This window comes from Mercenaria mercenaria, chromosome 9 (assembly GCF_021730395.1).
Source record: "Mercenaria mercenaria strain notata chromosome 9, MADL_Memer_1, whole genome shotgun sequence".
Lineage (NCBI taxonomy): Eukaryota > Metazoa > Mollusca > Bivalvia > Venerida > Veneridae > Mercenaria > Mercenaria mercenaria.
The window spans coordinates 60655645-60676210 of record NC_069369.1 but is presented as its reverse complement, the minus strand read 5'-3'; the positions used below and the strand labels follow the sequence as shown (position 1 = coordinate 60676210).

Genomic DNA, 20566 nt, shown 5'->3' with positions numbered 1-20566 from the left:
GTTTATTCATTTTAGCTGACAGTTTCTACAGCAAGATATTGGCCTTTTGATATTTGATACTGATAGTCCTGTCACAAAACAAAATACATGATATTATGCAGTCATTGTGATACATGTGCATATTACTTTTTAAATAATACCAGTGAAATTAACAGTCCAGATCTTTTCTAACATTGGACACAGAGATATTGGTACAGTGTTGCGAAGTATGTCGAACTATTTTCACTTTCCTGACTGCTCGTTCCACATGAACACGCACGGCGGCTATATTCTTTGCTGCCACAAGCTGCTGGGAGGTGAACTGAGCTTGGTTTTCAAGAAAGGGTGGGTCATTAGAGATAAATTCCTCTCTTTCAAGTCATCGCCAATGCCAAAACTTTCATCAGCTGTGACAGAATCACCCTCTTCTAGAATATCATAAAGTCCACAATGCCGTACAATTTGTTTTGTCACTGCACCTACCAGCATACAGATTTGAAATGAAGGTTATCTGACCACTATATGCATGATGTTTGTATGAACTAATAGTTCTCTTTGGCACACAGACGCGGATGGCTGCTCTATAAAATTTTCAGTACAGTTGATAATGACTCTGGATAGTCTGTTTTGAATGAGATGGGCATTGTTGTTGTTGTTTTTACATGTTCACGATTTGGCCATATTGGGAGACATCTCAATCTATCATACAAAAAAAAGCATCCATGTATTCACTATCTTAGAAATATGCCCTTCTGACAAATGGTACAAGTCACCAATTACTTTCTCTGGAAGTCCTTTCCGCAGTCTTATCAATGTGAGGAAAAGTTCTTCCAAAGGCAACAGAGATCTTGGTGGTCCCCTTTTCGACACAAACTCGTATGGCTTTCCTTGTGATGTATTTTCTGACCCAACATAGTATAGGAAATTACATTCCGGCTGTGGCGATGGATTAGCTTCAATGTCTTGAAGACTGTCATCAATTGTAGGCGCACTTGAATTGCTAGTGTCTAAGTTCATAGGTTTATTATTCATCTCGACATCTTCAATGACAGACTCCATATTGTCACTTGGTCCCGCATACGAATGGTCTATCATAAATGTACTGCTAGATACACATTTTTTCACATCGCTTTATGTTAGTTTTGGTGTCTTGTCTCTGAAAAGCTTGCGACGTGGTCCTTTTCGATTAACCCATGAAAACAGCGTAGGTACAGAATCTTTTTTCATTCGCCTGCGTACTTGCCCTGGCACAGGAATTCCAAAGCAGCTGCCGTCAAAATGGACTGAACATATTCCGGTGTGCTTATTTAAGTTAAAATCCTTAGAAATGTCTCTACATATGTTGCTTTAGATTATCGTCTTTCGGAAATGAATGAAAAGAAATGCTCTCTGTTGTGTTTGTTCTCGTGTCGTTGGTGCATAATGGCACACAGCAATGATGAAACATCTGAAAATAAAAGTGTTTTCTTTAAATGAAGCAAACATTCTTAGTGAAAAGGTGTAGGGATATGTCATAATGCTTACTGGTTCATTATATGTTAAATCTTAATTATTCCCACTGCTTCCGGCTATTTTATTCAAAAGTGTGCCGCCTTTTATGCTAGAAACACGTTTGTTTACATTACCCCACTCACTTGCTCAATACAGAACATAATGAATAACCCCATTGGCCGCCATTTTGTTTTTCAACCACCTGCTGACCGCTAGGTGGCACTAAACAGGAAAGTCGCGAATTTGTTTTTGCTTGTTTGTTTTGGGTTTAACGCCGTTTTTCAACAGTATTTCAGTCATGTAACGGCAGGCAGTTAACCTAACCAGTATTCCTGGATTCTGTACCAGTGCAAACCTGTTCTCCGCAAGTAACTGCCAACTTCTTCCCTACATGAATCAGAGGTGGAGGACTAATGATTTCAGACACAATGTCGTTTATCAAATAGTCACGGAGAACATACGCCCCGCCCGAGGATCGAACTCGCGACCCCGAGATCCGTAGACCAACGCTCTTACCTATTGAGCTAATCGGGCGGGCTCGCGAATTTGTTTTCCTTCTGTTTTCTGTTGTGGGAACAGGGAGTGATAGTATCAATTTTATAACGAGTAGGGAAGCATTAAGATGCTATTAAATCACAAAACTTTTTACTTCATTATAATTATGAAAGGTTAAAATTTGTGCTCATATGTGGATAAATTATGTGGCATAAAAAATATAAAAAAGTTATTACACTTAAAAAATCATTTCCTATATATATCTACAGTAGCAAAATCAATCGGATCGAGAAATCGATAACGCCGATGGCGTATTTTCAAGGGAAACAATTTCATCGATAAGCCAGCGATTTTGGCTATGAAAGCTGGCAATGCATAGGTTGAAATGGGCTTGTCTGACAAAGTTTCGGGAAGATTGAACAAAAAAGTAGCCTCTAGTGTGTATACAAGCCTTTCCTTTGATTTGACCTGATGACCTAGTTTTTTACCCAACGTGACCGAGATTCTTAACCGTCCAAGACTTCATGATAACAAACATTCTGACCAAGTTTTATGAAGGTATGATTAAAAGTGGCTCCTAGACTGTTAAAAAGTTTATTCTTTAATTTGATCTGGTGACCTAGTTTTCGACCCCACGTGACCCAGATAAAACTTCTTCCGAGATTTCATGCAGACAGACATTCAAACCAAGTTTCATGTACATCTTATAAAACATGCAGCCCCTGTTGCATACACAAGGTTTTCCTTTGATTTTAACAGGTGACCTAGTTTTTGAACAAAAATGACCCAGATTCTAATTTGGGCTAAAGATCATCAAGATAAACATTTTTGCCAAGCTTCATGAAGATGGGGTCATAAACGTGGCCTTTAGAGTGTTATCAAGCTTTTCCTTTGATTTGACTGGATGACCTAGTTTTTGACCCCACATAACCCAGATTCAAACTTGATCTAGAAGTCATCAAGACAAACATTTCTACCAGTTCTCATGAGTTTCCAACTTGTGGACACTAGAGTGTTAACAAGATTTTCCCTGATCTGACCTAGTTTTCGAGTTTTTAATTTGACGAGATCATCAAGACAAACATTCTGACCAAGTTTCATAAAGATTGAGTCACAACTGTAGCCTCTAGAGAGTTCAAAAGCTTTTCCTTTGATTTGACCGGGTGACCTAGTTTTTGATCCCACATAACCCAGATTTGAACTTGATATAGAAATCATCAAGACAAATCTAGCCTAGTGACCTAGTTTTTAACCCCACATAACACAGTTTCAAACTTGACCAGGTCCTAGAGAACATCAAGACAAATATTTCAGCATTCTCCTTTCTTTTTTTCTGTTTTTAAAGGACGAAAAATGCTGAAACCATATCGGACATGGAACCATGCCCCAACCCCATAGTGAACAACGTCACAGTTACAAATAATGGAGTACAAAATCTTCTTGACAATGTCAGAATAATTTACATTTTATATATTGCTAACGTAACACATGAGCACAGATAGTACTTGACTCCTTTTTCATTCTATCATTGCTATATTTACAGTTAAACCACTGTAAATAATAGGATTTGGGTCATTTATGGCTGATGTTTTAATAACGGTAATGTCGGAATCCCAGCATCACACATTACGTTATATACAATAGTTAAATTGTCAATGAATGAATTAACTGTTTGGTTCACCTTTTCCGTAACATCGTTTTTTCTTGATTTCTGTTTCCTTATAAGACAGCTCCATTGAAAATTCACTCTAAAGAATCCAACGTTGGAAAAGGGAACTTTTTTAATTTCCAAACTTGTTTTGAATTTATCGTTTAAACCGATTTGACAGAGAATTTTCTACTGTACATGTCAGGCATTTCGGACAATATAAAAAAAAGTTTGAAATTTCAATTTTGATTTATTTGTGGGTGGATTGTTATAAAACTTTGATGATATAGTAATTACCATAGAAGCAAACTGCCTTTGTAAAAGTTTTGTAAAATCAAAACCAATAACGAAAACTTTTTCACAGGCCAAATTTTATATAGGGAAACATATATTTTAGCCATAAAATTGACAGTATAAAAATTATCTTGAAGAAATTCATACCACTGCTCGTAGAGAGCTTTATAGACTCATGTGCAGCTTATACATGGATGCGACATTTAACGAAAAACCCTGTCACAGATTTGATGCATAGTTTTCTTTGAAAACAGTTTCTGGGTATTTTAAGTTTTATATTGCAATTTTGTCAGAAATGTGGAAATTACCTTTATTGCTAAATATCATGACTGTATCACTGACACAGCGTACAGACATTTCTTAATAACTAAGATTAAATCAACGGATTTCAAAGCAGCTCTGGAACGCATCAACTGCCTCCTCGGCTGATGCCAAAAATGCATTAAATATAACACATAACAACTTATAATTTGAAGAACAAATTATACCTTGTACAAAACAACCTGTAAGGTGAAGAGAACAACTTGCCAAATGCACAAAATAACTTCCCAAACATTACATAACAATATATAAATTATACAGAGAAATTTGTATAATTCACACGTCAAGGAATGGGTAGATTTCTGCGATCTCATGCAGTCCACTCCATGACCTTGCTGATTCCATACAGTAAGCGTTTATTTATTTCATGTAGTTTAGAATGTCACTTTAGTAAAATTTCTAAATATGTATACTAGTATGTTATTTGAATATTGACACTGTTAACAATATCAACGAATATTCGTAAATGGTTGCAAAAAAATCGGAGAAAATATACAAACATTTTAATAAATAATGACAGTAGCTATGGACTGATATTCTAACATAATCGAGTAGATCTGGGCCGTTTTATCCACTGCTCTGAGTATTTAAAGCGTGACTAACCCTTAGAAAATAAATGGCTGAGTCAACATTTTAAAAGAGTATATCTGGGCTAAACAGAAGTGTTCACATCCACCTAATTGACAATAATTGTATAAAGAAAGTCAATAATCTAATGAAGTACTGCTGGGTCGTGTCCACTTATGATTGTCATGTAAACGATGCCCGATCTGCTGTTGACTAACATTTACAAACTGGAATTTTGTTTTCAGAACAATCTGGCATCGACTTCCGTCTCGGACAGTTTTCAGAATGTGGCCGTAGATAGACACACATGCTGCGATCCGTAATAATAATATCATCCCCGGGTTGTACGTGTGGCCATGTTTTATTTCCCGTATCTTTTCCCTCTTGATTCCACTGTCCGGTCCAGTAACCCGACGCTTAAAGACAAGTTATTAGAAATGTAAGTTATCAAATAAAGCGGCCAAACTCGTTCTTAAAATCGTTTAAAGAATGCCCTAGTGTTAAGTGGTCTTTAATTGAAAACTTAGAGCAAATATATCCTGGTTTATTATTATTTCGAAAGGTCCGCTTTTGAATTGTGAACGAAATTCGCGGTAACATTTTATTCAGTGCACGATGTTAGTGTTCTTGCTAATGCTAAGTGTCCACCTCATTCGAAAATTTTCGCTTATTTAATTTAATAATTGGCTACCATTTTTAATATTCCACAGAATCTCTTCATTAAATGATGAAATTCGCAAGAGATCCAGTTCAGTTCAACACTCAATTAAGTTTCATTTAGACATCTACGAGTTGTCTGTCTGAAATAGAGTACGTATTTACGATCGAATATAAAACGTATAAAAAGCCCGGTATTCTACCATCGGATACGGAATTATAACCGATGGTGGGACTACTTGCTCAAATATAACGTCAGAAATAACGTAATGATGGCGTTCCATGCGTTATAAAGTTCACCATTTCAAAGGAGCTTTTAAAGAATAATGTAGGTAGTAAAGCATGGCTTTAGAAATTTAGAAAAGGTATAGATAGTAAATGAGTCATTAAACAAAACCTTGATTCCACTCTTGCGGATGTTTCAAGGACAGATCGCACTCGGCACGAGTGCTTGGTAAGATCCGAGCCCGGCGAAATAAATTCGAGCAAGGTACTTTCATCAACAAATCATAAACAATCTAAAGAATGTTTAAGGTTCAGTTAGATATTTATTTTTCAAAAGAAATTTTAATCAAGTCAACTTTTTCTACAATCTTAAACACATGACGGACCGCAGTAAAATTGCTCCTGTACCTTACCGGATATTTCTGATCAAAGAAAAAGGAAATAAAGACAATTTTGAAAATGATGATGAAAAACATTTACCTTTACCCAGATTCAAATTCATGTACTTTTGTAAATCTTTACATTCGCTGGAACTCTCAATTTCAAGCATCTTTAAGCGAACTGTCCAATGACAAAAATCCTGAAATGAGAAAAAGCAAATGTCGAGATAAATGCCTTAATCAATATAGACGGCTTGATGAATGAAGATAACGCATTCCCACCCCGTCCCGGCATACTCCTCACCCTTTTCTAGATTTTACCAACGCGTCCCCACCACCGTACCATATGGTTTAAGAAAACTCAAAAATTACACAATTAGAACATAAAGTAAAAGGTATAATTTTTCAATTTGGTATTTATCACATTTTACACTCATATTATCTAAACACAGTGATATTTTTAGCAAACTGAAAGGGAGAGGTTTGTCAGCCTAAATAGAATTGAGCAGAATGGATTTTGTCAGATGAGATAACATGTGTTTGTTACTATATGTTTGCATTATACCTTTATTTCAGATTTACATTAAAGTCTATTCGAATGTTCTTTCATTTTCAAGTATAGCGTTTACAGCTTTACCCGTCTGAAAGTAAAGCAGTAAATTTTCATTTTGTCGTAGTCTATTTATTCTGTATGGAATCCCGGTGCGACATGCTTCTTGCTTTTTGCTTTTTGCGTTTTGCTATATGCGTTTTGCTTTTTGCACCGGGATTCCATATTATGCAGTTATGTACATGTTAGAAAATACTACACCCAAAACGCAAAAAGCAACACGCAAAAAGTAAAAACCATGAAGCAAAACACAAAACACAAACAGCAAAAAGCAAGACTCAAGACGCAAAAATACCAAAAGTCAAAACCCAAAAAGAATAAAACATTGTATAGGGATTTCGTAAAATGCAGCCGATCTCATTGCTATAGAAATTCAAAATACTACCAATTATATATATTTTAAAAATGCTTAACGTTGATGTCTTGTGTTGTTATACTTTTTGGTCCTTCACAAGTCTTTCACCAAAATTTAAAGATAAAAAAATAAGTAAATAAATAAATAAATTATAGCTTAAACTAACTTTTATGATCAAAACTGAATCGATTCGACTATACGATTTTTCACTGAATCTAATGATATTTTAAATAAACACCAGGAAATGTATTTTTATCGGAAAGATAATTACAGATGAACGTGGTCGGGGGTTTCTTTGCTGTTCAATCTAGATGTTTAAAAGATCGACATCCTGACATATATTTTGATTTTCTGGTACTCATGGAAAGCAAACCACTTATTTTTGTTAGCAAGCTACTCTAAAAATGTGAATATAAGGATTAAATCTATTTTTGTGCGTGTATACGGCGGGTATAAACAACATTAGGACTACTTGCAAATCATTTGAGCCGTGCCATGAGAAAACCAACATAGTGGGTTTGCGACCAGCATGGACCCAGACCAGCCTGCGCATCGATCCGCGCAGTCTGGTCAGGATCCATGCTGTTCGCTAACGGTTTAGGATTTAAAAGCGAACAGCATGGATCCTGACCAGACTGCGCGGATGCGCAGGCTGGTCTGGATCCATGCTGGTCGCAAACCCACTATGTTGGTTTTCTCGTGGCACGGCTCATTTAATTTTCAAATAAGTGCCGTTTAGGTTATTTGCGTTGATTTTTCCAATGCTTCCCTTGTGTGTTTTGCTTGGTATGACGTCTCAACCAAAGTTTTCAATTATGTTTATTCAGGTGAGATTAAGGTCTTCTAGGTAGAGAAGTGTCTTCCAAACCACTGCTGTAATTATTTGAAACAAAAATTGCATCCATACGAAACCTTTGTGAAAAATTAAAAGAGAACAATTTAAAATTATGAAAGTGTGGTGTTGCTATTTTAAAAATGTTAGATAGATGATAGAATAACACAAATGATATGAAAACCTCATAAACTTCTTGTCTTATTACAATTCGCCGACATATTTCTTGTTATCTCTAACCACAAATTTATTGTTCTCCGGAAATTAAACTTGTCCAAGGAGCAGAAGTGAAAATAAATTTGTCTAAATTGAAGCAATCGAGACAATATCCTTTATGCCATTAAGAGTCAAGGAAATGGGAAATTGTCCTCCTTTTAGAAAGTGAATCTCTGTGAAATTTGTTATGTATAAACAAATGTTTCATCGACTTGTATGGCGAATATGTAAGTGCGCTATTAATGGAATATATAGTCATAAATAACAAACCACCAGGACAGTAATTTGGCAAACTTACCATTTGAAATTGACATAGAAACTTGAATGTTAAATGACTGTATACCAAAAATAAATGCCACTGTTCCAACGAAAGGAAATTAATGAAATTCTGAAACTTTAAATCTTAAAAAAGAAAAAGGTCCGAACAACAGTGACCGTTTCTTTTATCAGGGTAACAAGTACATGGTCGTGACTAGTAGTCTTAAGTCATCACTTCTCCATAACACACAATTGTATCTAGTTTTGCGCCGCCCACCGGAAATTTACATTTTTTATTACGTACCACTGCTTTCGAGAATGAAATTCCGTCTTCGTAAAATATATACAATCGACTGTATATTATTTTCTTGTATACTTTTGAACAGTTCGTCGAGAAATGGTCGCTTCTTCCTTTGATATCTGAAAAGAAATATGTGTACAATTGTTAATAGTTAACTGTTCTGTTGTATTTCGGTGTTACCTCTAGGCAAAACAATGTTGAAGACCCAAGACAAAATAAGTGTGTTCTTTTGTGTTTCCATGGTAGCAATTGTACCAGCATTGCAGGGGAAGATGAACCTTAAACAGGATGGTATAAATGTTTTGTAACAGTATCGGAACAATGCGTTTCTTTAAATTCACAAGTTGATCGTCAAGAATCTTTACTATTGAAAGTCACATGAATGGAAATGGAAGTAAACGCCACTTTTGTAGTGGAAAGTGTAAGTGTAGTTCGAGTAGTAATACCTGGTAACATCAGTATAATTTGCATATGTGCCTGAGTCAGTAGAAACAACCCTTTTTCTGTGCCATTTAAGTGGGATATTGTTTATGCTAAGTATAGTAGTGAACTCTGTATCTCGCACTAGGCATAAGGCTGTCGCTTGTTCATCGAAGCTGGTGCATAGACATTTGAAACAGAAAGGTAAAACTGCCGCATAGACATTGAAAACGGAAAGGTAAAACTGCCCCATAGACATTGAAAACGGAAAGGTAAAACTGCAACATAGACATTGAAAACGGAAAGGTAAAACTGCCGCATAGACATTGAAAACGGAAAGGTAAAACTGCCGCATAGACATTGAAAACGAAAGGTAAAACTGCTACATAGACATTGAAAACGGAAAGGTAAAACTGTCGCATAGACAATGAAAATGGAAAGGTAAAACTGCCATATAGACATTGAAAACGGAGAGGTAGAACTGCAGCATAAACATTGAAAACAGAAAGGTAGAAATGCAGCATAAACATTGAAAACGGAAAGGTAAAACTGCCGCATAGACATTGAAAACAGAAAGGTAAAACTGCAGCATAAACATTGAAAACAGAAAGGTAGAAATGCAGCATAAACATTGAAAACGGAAAGGTAAAACTGCCGCATAGACATTGAAAACAGAAAGGTAGAACTGCAACATAAACATAAAACTGAAAACGGAAATGTAAAAACTGTCGTACGGGCATTGAAAATGGAAAGAAAAGGCTGTCGCGAGGACATTAAAACAGATTGGTAATTGTAAAATGAAGAGCATTCATCATGGAAAAGAGATACTTAACTCAGTATCTTTGTTATGGTCTTGATGAAGGAGTCAACTTGTTTTTGGAATGGGAGAACAGTACTCTTACTTTTGAGTTTCGAAACTGCTAAATGATGACATGTGACATTGGTCGTTACCTTTTTCGTTCACTGTATTCTTGCATCCATTTAGGTTCGTTACTATTTTACAAGTATTGTCGCCGCCGTGTCCATTTTCTCCATTTGTTTCAGCTTTCCCCTTAGATATCTTGAATAAAAAAGTAATTGTCCTTAAATGATACTTTGTCATAGTAAATGATATACAATCTATAACGGCAGGCACATTAAAGGAAACATTCTGATTTAGTACATGTAGTAACAAATATATGTCTGTACTACCAAATAACTATAATTATCATTTCTTTATAGTATCAATTATGTTTCCATAGACAAACCAGCGTTACTGCATACTATGAAAACATTTTTGTACAATGTAGTCTATATATTGACCTGACAGCTGATATACACTACAAAAGTTGAAGGGGTTGTGTATTTACTAATGTCACTTCGCTCATTACTCGTTAAAACACGGACGATACTAGTTAGTTACATTACTAACAATTTTGAAGACATTAACCTTTAGAAATAATTAGTCTGCTGACGACAAGTGATTCTGCCTTTGCGACCAATGCAGGCTGATCATGGTCTGCACTGTTCGCTTTTCAGTTAGTAAATTTTCAGTGAATACTTCTTCAAATAATAAATGGTATTGCCTAAATTGAATGATGGACCAGTCCATTTTAGAAATTTAGCAGGCTGAGGGTTAAATAAAATCGATAAGATGATCCTTTGGAAGAATAGAATGCAACTATGTAACATCGATTACTTCAGTTTCCGTTCGGTATGTTGTAAAAACGACTGTTCGCGAATCAAAATTAATTATCTTTATGTCTAATTTGATTGAAAGAAAAGAATGATGTACCTACGGCATCGATAATGTTTTTAGCATAAACCGTGGCTAGCACAACTGCAGCTCCAATAACGAAACTGATCAAAATAAATGCTGCAGTTTTCACCCTCGACCATCCGTGAACTTCGTGCCCGACTGACGACGGCATAGTTGATATTCCGTTCTTATTCCCCTTACGAGTACGTCTAGGAACTGGGGGAGCTACGCTGTCTCTGTCGTTTTCTAACGTAGCCTCATTTGCATAAATCAAAGGCCCGCCTCTGTCGTTTAGCGGCCTGGTTTGATCGTGAACAACGCCTTGGTTGGAATATGAGACATCTTCTGACAGATTGATATAATCATCTAAGATGTCAAATTCGCTATCAGGCTAAGAAAAATTCGATGCAACTGATGCCCTGCTATCGTACTGTTCAGAATTCGGCATATTGTTAAGTTCAATCCTCGTGTTTATATAATCTAGGTTAGCCATTTCAAAAGTCATAAACAATTTACATGAAATACACAAAACGACATTAAAATCATCAGCTAACGCGACTAGTTATGAGTTTTAATCACAAGTTTACTCAATTCCACGGTTACACATTTTTTTATTCGCTAGATTTCATATGTACTGGAAATTAAGTGCATCAGTACAAAGGCTTTCACGGAAATTTATGGTCATGCACAGCTGAAACCTATCTCCTATTTTCATTTCTTTATTTATAATATCCTGATCATCGTAATATCGACTTACAAATTGTGTGGGTAAGGTTAAAGTATTGGGAGTAAAGATATGGGAAAATGAGCCTGACTTTGAAAACACGTTTAATTATTTATACGTTCTTTTCCTTCAGTTAAATTATCTTAAATCATGCATTTGTATCTATGAAGCTTTGGTGTAGAAATAAAATAACAAGTACACTCATTTGTGATTCCATGAAAGGTGTAGGACAAACACATTTTTGAGCAAAATAAATGATTTATTCAAGATCAACGAGGCGTATGTTCGCCCTGACAATCTGATTACAGACACTGTGTCCGAAACCCCTGATTCATGTTTTAGGTTGAAACGGGCTTGTATATTTTCCCAGCGTTAGAGTATGATATGTACAAAAGAATTTTCTTTCTGGCTGATGGCATTGCCCTTAAAACTTGTTAGGTTAACTGCCTGTCGTTACAAAACTGAAGTAAAGTTGAAACAGGCGCTAACCAGAAACACAAACTATTTAAATATAAGCACCAACTGAATTTTCCGTTGAGTACCATGAACATCGTTGCGTTGGCGTTAACTAGTAAAAATAGTTTATTGAAAGTATTTTATAATTGCCCATACCTATTGTCTGTCGGTCTGTGTAATGTTGACAGGATCACTTAAATCATTGAATGGTATATGACAACTGATAACAAGAATACTTAACCTTTCTTACTCCGCACTTAATTTGTTTTTATTATTATAATTATCATTTCCGTCATATTTCAATGATCATTTTATTTAACGACAACAATCGGATGTAATTTTTTAAACCTTGTCAGTTACTTGTACCAGGTCATACTATTATATTCTTAAACTGATACTCTTAAACAATCATGTAAAAATACATTTTGCTTTGCTGGCTTTAACATTATTTCAGCACTAGGTGTAACTGATGATTATGAAGGGACCGGACTTTGTACTACTCTCAAAAAACTATTCATTTATTTGCATATGCATAGGAGCAAGGGGCCGGTGGCCAATTTTGAGAGTAGGGGCAGCATATGACTTGTTAAGTGTTGTACAATTTTGACTATCTCCGCTAGCAAAAGCCTCTAATCCATGCAATATATTCGGAATTAGTGACGCTTGTCAGAATCTTGCAACTAATGCCATCAGTGAAAGGACATTTTCGGCATTCGGGAGAAACAAAACCTATTTAAGGAGTAGTACGTCACAGGCTAGGCTTAACAGTCTCGTGACAATGCATGTGCACAAATACAAAGTAGGTACACTCGGAGTAAAAGAAGTTGCACAAACGAGTTCAGAGCTGCGAACGCAAAACGCAGATTTGTATTTGATAAATTTTAGTGTCTAATCATGCTCAGGATAGTGTGATGCTGAAAGAAAACAGGCATCAAAGATATGTATTAAGAATGTAGATATTGTTTATACATGTATGTAATAGAATAACTGTAATATAGATAAATGCATAAAAACTCATCATATCTCGCAAAACCCCCCAACGAGAGGGGGGCGAGGGGACGTCTCCCCTCTCGTGCCTTCGGCATACGCAGAACGCCGCTGGGGTTCCATCATGACCGTACCACTTCCAAAAAGACGGCTACGGCCTCAGAATATCTATATGATATACGCAAGTAAAAAGAAGCAAATAAGTAGCTTGTTAAAAGTAAAAACAGTATGGCAGCGAGATTATAGTGAAAGAGGGTCAATATGACTGCCACCTATACTTAACTGTTCAAGTGTTGGTAAGGACGGGGTAATCAGGTGGGGGGCTGTTCCAGTGATAAACGGTCCATGGAAAAAGAGATAATTTGTAGTTATCTGTTAAAGCTGGGATTAATCTTAACTCAGCAGATGGACATGTTGGGAGGCTGTCCCTAATTGGGTGAAGTTACCTTCTATGGGGATGGCAACTAGTTCATGGTCATGGAGAGCCTACAGTCAATACGACGAAGATCCAGTCAGCGCCAATTTAGTGACTGCCCTTAACATCTCTGTAACACTGGATGTGCGTCTGAAGTCAGACATGACCCAGCGCGCAGATCTTTGAAAAGAGTCCTATTGTTCAATTTGAGTTTGGATGTGGTGAGACCAGCTTTCAGATGCATATCAAGTTGTGGCCGAACTACGGTCTGATAAGCCATGGCCTTATAGTTTGACATTTCTTCGGAGGAGTCCAAGAGTTTGGTTTGCCTTCTTTGTTGACCTATTGATGTGCTCGTTCCATCACAGGTCATTTGACATATCCACGTCCAGGGATCTGGCTGATGTGACTGATTCTAGAATTGTTCCATGAATGGTGTATTTTGTTGGTATAGGATGTTTCCTTAGTACTAATGGCGTGGACAAATTGACTTTCGGACGGGTTAAATTCCATGTCCCGATCCAGCCCCCACTTTTCTAATATATTTAAGTCATTTTGAAGTGTCTTTGATTTATTTATAATTGTAAGGGTCATATAGACATTGGCAGTGTCATCTGCAATAGGCAAACTTGATTGGACGTCTTGTGGGAGGTCATTTATATTTCTTTCTTTCTTTCTTCCATTAAGACTTCGATCAAGACTGATCATTACGTCATGCGGGTGGCAAGTTAACAGTCAGAAAAGTTGATAAAACTACCCATGTATAATACAATTTATAAAAGAAGTAATTTTGAAGCCGAAATCGCTCGGACAGCCTGATTACATGTTTAAAAAGGGTAGATGACACAGCCTGCTAAAACTATTTACAAGGCTATACTATTTTACATTGACATAATGGCCTTCTTAAAGGAGTCCACTGTGTCAATGGAGACAGTTGACTCAGACAGCACATTCCAGGCTGGTATTAACCTAAGGAAAAAAAGAATACTTGAAACAGTCTGTGAGTGGAGAAGGTCTATGGTATTGAAAGGGGTGATTGTGTCTGGTTCTAAGTGACCTACTTGTAATCGGGGTCAAGTACCTATCCTTGTCAATATAAACTAAGTTATTATGTATTTTTATAGAAAAAGGTTAGACTTGAGACCTCACTTCTATGCTCTAGACTATCCAGATCTTATTCAGTCAACATGTCACCCACATGACTAGACCTACGCCACCTCATACATGCCCATCTTGCCGCAGTGCGCTGCACCTTTTCAATCCTCTGCACATTATGCTTGGTGTACGGATTCCATACCGGAGACGCATACTCAATTCGGAGCCTGACTAAAGTTCTGTATGCCATAATTCTTGTCCTCTGTGGGGCAAAGGAAAGGTTACGGCGTATGAAATCCAGTATTCTAGTGACCTTGCTAGACACATTGTCTGTGTTTGGATCAATGAATGTTACACCTACATACTTAGCAGTCAACTGCTTCCAGGACTTGACCATGAAGCAAGTAATTATGTTCAATAAGGTTAACCTGTCTATGTATGGAAATTCTCATAACCTCGCATTTGGCTACATTAAATTTTATTAACCATGTTAGCTCCCACTACTGCAGTTTGTTCAAGTCATCTTGTAGGATCAGACAATCTGAGTAAGAATGGATATCATGATACAACACACAGTCGTCAGCAAGGAGACGCACTATTGATGTGATACCTTCAGGTAGGTCGTTAATAAATAAGAGAACTAGCACTGGCCCAAACACTGAGCCTTGGGAACACCAGATCTATACTCGTATGGGGGCTGGGTCAGACTCTGCACCATCGAGGACTACCACCTGTGACCTATTGTTTAACCAAGATTCAGTCCATTTAAGGGTGGTACCCCATATACCATAAAAGTTTAACATGTGCACGAGTCTCTTATGAGGCACCTTATCAAAGGCCTTAGCAAAATCTATGATTAATATGTCGATCAGTTTGAACATGTTTCCTGGTTTTGCTACTATCCAAGTTACGGGCTAGATCATGGACAAATTGTACTAGTTGAGTCTCACAAGACCTTTTTTCACGGAAACCATGTTGGAAGTTTAACAAGATATTGGACATAGAAACGTGTTTCATTAAGTTGCTAACAATTATGTGCTCAAGGAACTTACATGAAATACATGTGAGGGAGACCGGTCTGTAATTGATAGGGTACGTTGTACTTATCGCCCTTCTTAAAAATAGGAGCTACTGAGGCATTACGCCAGTTGCTAGGGGTTTTGTAATGTTTTTGTATTATTTCATTCCGGGATTTCGCTAACGTGAGATAATAAACAAGAAAGACACAGATGTGAGCTATTCAAGTTTTATCTAAGAACTGCCTTTATGGCGGGAATTATATGTTTATATTGCAGAGCTGGTCAGTGATGCATTCATAGAAATATTCTGATAACTTAAGGTCAAGGTTCACAGGTTGAATTTAGAAATAGAAATTTACCAATTGTTACATTTCCTTCTTTTTGAAATTAAAGACAATTAATCAAATTTTATATTTTAGTTTAGACCAGCATCTGAATATAGCGTAGATATGAAATAACATTAGCAGTATACAAATAAAACACTATGTTTAACAGTTCCTCAAAGATCGATGTCCTGATAATCAATGAATTAACTGTGTAACTAAACCGTTTATGTATCTTCATACTGTAAATTATTCTTATGCACATTCCATCTATTTGCTATCAGTAATCCAATTCTCGTTAGCATACTGTCTGTTCGGTTTTATATCTCTACCTGATCGTGTTACATAAGGGGCCTGGGAATGTAGCCTAGGTAGGCTGGGAACATTTGAATGGTCAGCATTTTCTGTGGAGGTTCCACAAGGGTTATTTATTTTCAGTGGAAAATTTTGAAGTTCCAGCTAAAATATTTGGCGCGAATTCTGTGATATCTGGAAATCTTTCCTTGGTCTAATTCAATACTCGCCTATTACGGCGATAAATAGTTCCATCTTGAGTTTGCACTGAGTAAGAGTGGTCATCGTGTTTTTAAATAACTTTGGCGGGTTTCCAGATCTTTCCCATTTGAACTCGTACATACTCATTTATTTGAAGTGGGGCTAAGGGCTTTGTTTGTCTGTCATAATAACCTTTTTGTTTCTTTTTAGCCTTTTGTATTTTATTGCGAACTTCTTCTGGGTTGATTGTTTTTGGTTCAAGCTGTTTATTTGTTATAGGTAAGATAGATCTTGTTCTTCTTCCCATCAACAACTGACAAGGGGAATACCCACAATCTAATGGGGTATTTCTATATTCTAGTATAGCTATGTAAGGGTCTTTCTTACTTTCCTTAGCTTTTTGGAATAAACACTTGACAATGGACACAGTTTTTTCTGCTAATCCATTACTAGCAGGATGAAGAGGGCTTGATGTCTGGTGCGAAAATCCCCACTCCTTTGCAGAATCGGCAAATAGTGCTGATGACAGCTGCAGACCATTATCGTTTACCAGTTTTTCGCAAATTCCGTAACGAGCAAAATGGACTTTTAACTTCCTAATGATAGTGATAATTTGGGTATTTGGAACGGTATCAACTTCAAAGAACCTGCTGTAATAATCTGTTGTAACCAAATAGTCATTTCCATCAAAAGAAAATAAGTCAACAGCAATGTTTTGCCATGGCCTTTGTGGTATTTCATTGGGCGTTAATGGTTCTTTTGTATTAGAACGTCTATATTTGTTACATATTGGGCATTCTAACACAAAGTTAGTAATTTGTTGGGTCATTCCGGCCCAAAACATAACATCTCTTGCTCTTGATATACATTTCTGTGTACCCATGTGACCTTGGTGAACTGATTCAATCATTTCTTGTCTAACTGGCTTTGGGATAATTAATGTTTGCCCTCTAAAGATAAAATCATCTGCAACTGAGAGTTCATCCCTATGATTCCAAAATTCTATAACACTCTCGTGACACTCAGCGCGGGAAACCGGCCAACCTTAAAGAATAGCCTGTTTCAACATTTGCATCTGGGGATCTTGGTCAGTGGAAATTTTCAATGACTCAATTCTTCGGTCAGTGATAAACAGACTTTGCAAAACTGTGTGTACATGCAAATCAAGGCCATCTATTTCTGATGTTTCAGATACGGGCTGCCTTAAAAGCAAATCACTAATCAGAATATCTTTTCCGCTTATGTGGCGAATTTCAATGTCGTACTTTGACAATTGCAACATCATTCGTTGCAAACGGGGTGGGGCTGCAGCCAATGGTTTTTTCATGATTGATGCTAAGGGCTTGCAGTCTGAATGACAAATCACGTGTCTACCATAAACATACTGGTGGAATCGCTTGCATCCAAATAGAAAGGCTAACATTTCTTTTTCGATTTGGGCATAACCAGTCTCAGTTTGTGTCATAGTTTTAGATGCAAATGCCAATGGGCGGCCATCTTGCATAATGGCTGCACCAATACCATATTTGGAAGCGTCGCATTGAAGGGTAACCTGCTTCTTGTGGTCGAAATAAGCTAGAACGGGGCTTTTGGTAATTACTTGCTTCATGTGCTCAAACGCCTCCGTTTGGGCTCGATCCCATATAAATTCCACATCTGTTTTAAGAAGACGCGCATCGGGCTTATAACCTCTGCTAAATTTGGGGCAAATTTCTGTAGATAATTGACCATACCGAGCACATTTTCAAGTTCTGCCCGATTCTTTGGGATACCTAATTTGGTGACAGCCTCAATTTTCTTCGGATCTGCTTTCAAGCCGGAAGATGTAATGAGGTGACCAAAAAAATGGCACCTCATTGACACCAATTACACATTTTTCGGGGTTGAACCTTATCCCGTTCACACGCGCACGTTCGAGTACGCGACGTAGGTTTTCGTCATGCTCTTGTCTTGAGCGCCCACTTATCAACAAATCATCAACAATTGTTGTGATGCCTGATAGTCCTTCAAGGATTTCATGAATCTTGCGTTGGAAAATATCCTGGGAACTTTTTATGCCAAAAGGGAGTCTTAAGAATCTATAACGACCAAATATGGAAGAGAAACTATAAGGTACGAAGATTCGTCCTCAAGTTTTACACTCCAATATGCATGGGTTATGTCAAGTATACTAATTTTAAAATACTTAGAACCGGCAAGACGTGTAGTAACATCTTCCAGTGTTGGCATAGGGTAATGTGGTCTCATTATTGCCTCATTTAGGGCCTTTGGGTCAAGACAAATGCTAATTTTTCCAGTTTTAGGCTTCTCAACAACGACAAGAGAGTTGACAAAATCTGTAGGCTCAGTAACCTTCTTAATTATCTCAAGATCCATACGTTTTAATTCTGCTTTAAGTCGTGTCCTTAAAGCCTCAGGGACGCGTCTCGGGGGATTAACCACGGTTACAGCATTATGTTTCAAGTGTAATGTGCATGTTCCAGGGAGTAGTCCTACACCCTGGAATAAATCCTTAAATTCCGTTTTAACCTGCTCTGTGGTCATTGCATTGCCTGTATTTACCACGGAATATGTTAACTGTACGAGTTTAAGGTCAAGTGAGGTCTGTAGACTAATTAATGGGGGTGCACTACAATCTACAATATAGAACAGTGATTGTGTAGTGATACCGTTGTAAGACATTGCATTCTTATCTTACCTACTACAGGTAACTCATTTCCAGTGTAAGATGATAGTTTGCTGTCTGGGGGTAACAACGGGGCACTATAATCAAGGCTTTGGAATGTATCCAAGGGAATGATATTTACTTGAGAACCTGTGTCAAGTTTGAATTTTATAGGGGAACAGGAGGGGCCAACATGTAGGGTGACAAATGCACGATCAGGATGAGAAGAATTGTTTACCGTGTCAACGTAAAAATCCTGGGTATCTTCATCATTGTAATCCAAGCTATCACATCCGTTAGCACTGTCCTCATATTGAATGTCGTAAACTTTCTTTGATCTACACACAGATGAAAAGTGATTCAACTTTCCACACGCGTAACATTCTGCTCCCTGAGCTGGGCACACATTTCCAGTTTTATGCTGTGTATGTCGATATTTGCCGCATTTACTTGTGTCCTGGCGATTGTTCGAACCTCTTGCGGGTTTTTGCTGGTAATACTGCGGATGTTTTTGTCGCTGGATTTCCGGCCTTCTCTGACTTCGATTAACGTGATGTATGTCTTGGTATCTTGACATGGTTTGTAATTGTTGTACTGAGTATTCGTGATTTTGCGCTATTTGAATGGCTTTGATAGCGGAAGGTCAGCACACACGTTAATTAATTTTTCTCTTATTTTCGATGAACTTTTCCCGAAAACGATTCGGTCTCTGATCATCTCGTCACTGTTTGTAAAGTTACAGTCTGTTGCGTTCAATCTTAGTTTTGTAACGTAAGCGTCAATAGTGTCGTTTCCTTGAACGAGGTTGTTGAATTTATATCTCGCAAATATGGGGTTTAAAGAAGGCTGAACATGCGCCTTAAACCTCTCGTAAAGGAAGTCCAACTTTTTTCTGTTCTCTGCTGATATGTCTCTTCCTTTATCACCAATCCATATAAGCAAATACGACACTTTCTCTTGTTCCGATTTTGCCTTCAACGGACCAGAAAACATTAACTCCACATGTCTTTGGAATTTTTCCCATTGTCCCGGGAGATTGCTGGAAGTTAATTACAGGTGAACTTAATCCTGTTAATTCCATATTTCAAGTTTCCAAATTTTCTGACACCATGTAATGTTTTTGTAATATTTCATTCCGGGATTTCGCTAACGTGAGATAATAAACAAGAAAGACACAGATGTGAGCTATTCAAGTTTTATCTAAGAACTGCCTTTATGGCGGGAATTATATGTATATATTGCAGAGCTGGTCAATGATGCATTCATGGAAATATTCTGAATAACTTAAGGTCAAGGTTCACAGGTTAAATTTAGAACTTCTTTGATAGAAATTTACCAATTGTTACAGGTTTGACCTGTGCACAATGAGTGATATACTGAGTATAATAACTTAAATACCCCATTACTCTCAACATGTATGTCTGACATAGATGGGTACTTACTAGGTCCCATGTGGGGCATTTTTACGTTATTTTCGATAGGGTAGGCAGAATAAAACTGTTTATTTGTCTTTATTGTCTATTTTAAGGATACCATTATCCCTAAGCGATGTTATAATATAATACCTTAATTAGAGCCACTTTTAAAATTATTAACATAT

The 20566-nt window shown here is 37.1% G+C and overlaps 1 protein-coding gene across 1 annotated transcript; it reads right to left on the bottom strand.

Moving 5' to 3' along the window:
- Positions 1-4097: 4097 nt before the first annotated feature.
- Positions 4098-11393, bottom strand: LOC123548036 (uncharacterized). The gene is made up of 5 exons (XM_045335267.2): positions 10828-11393; positions 10001-10109; positions 8633-8748; positions 6158-6257; positions 4098-5211 (listed from the first exon to the last, which is right to left on the bottom strand). The coding sequence occupies exons 1-5, from the start codon at positions 10957-10959 to the stop codon at positions 5009-5011; spliced, it is 660 nt and encodes a 219-aa protein (XP_045191202.2). The 5' UTR covers positions 10960-11393; the 3' UTR covers positions 4098-5008.
- Positions 11394-20566: the final 9173 nt, after the last annotated feature.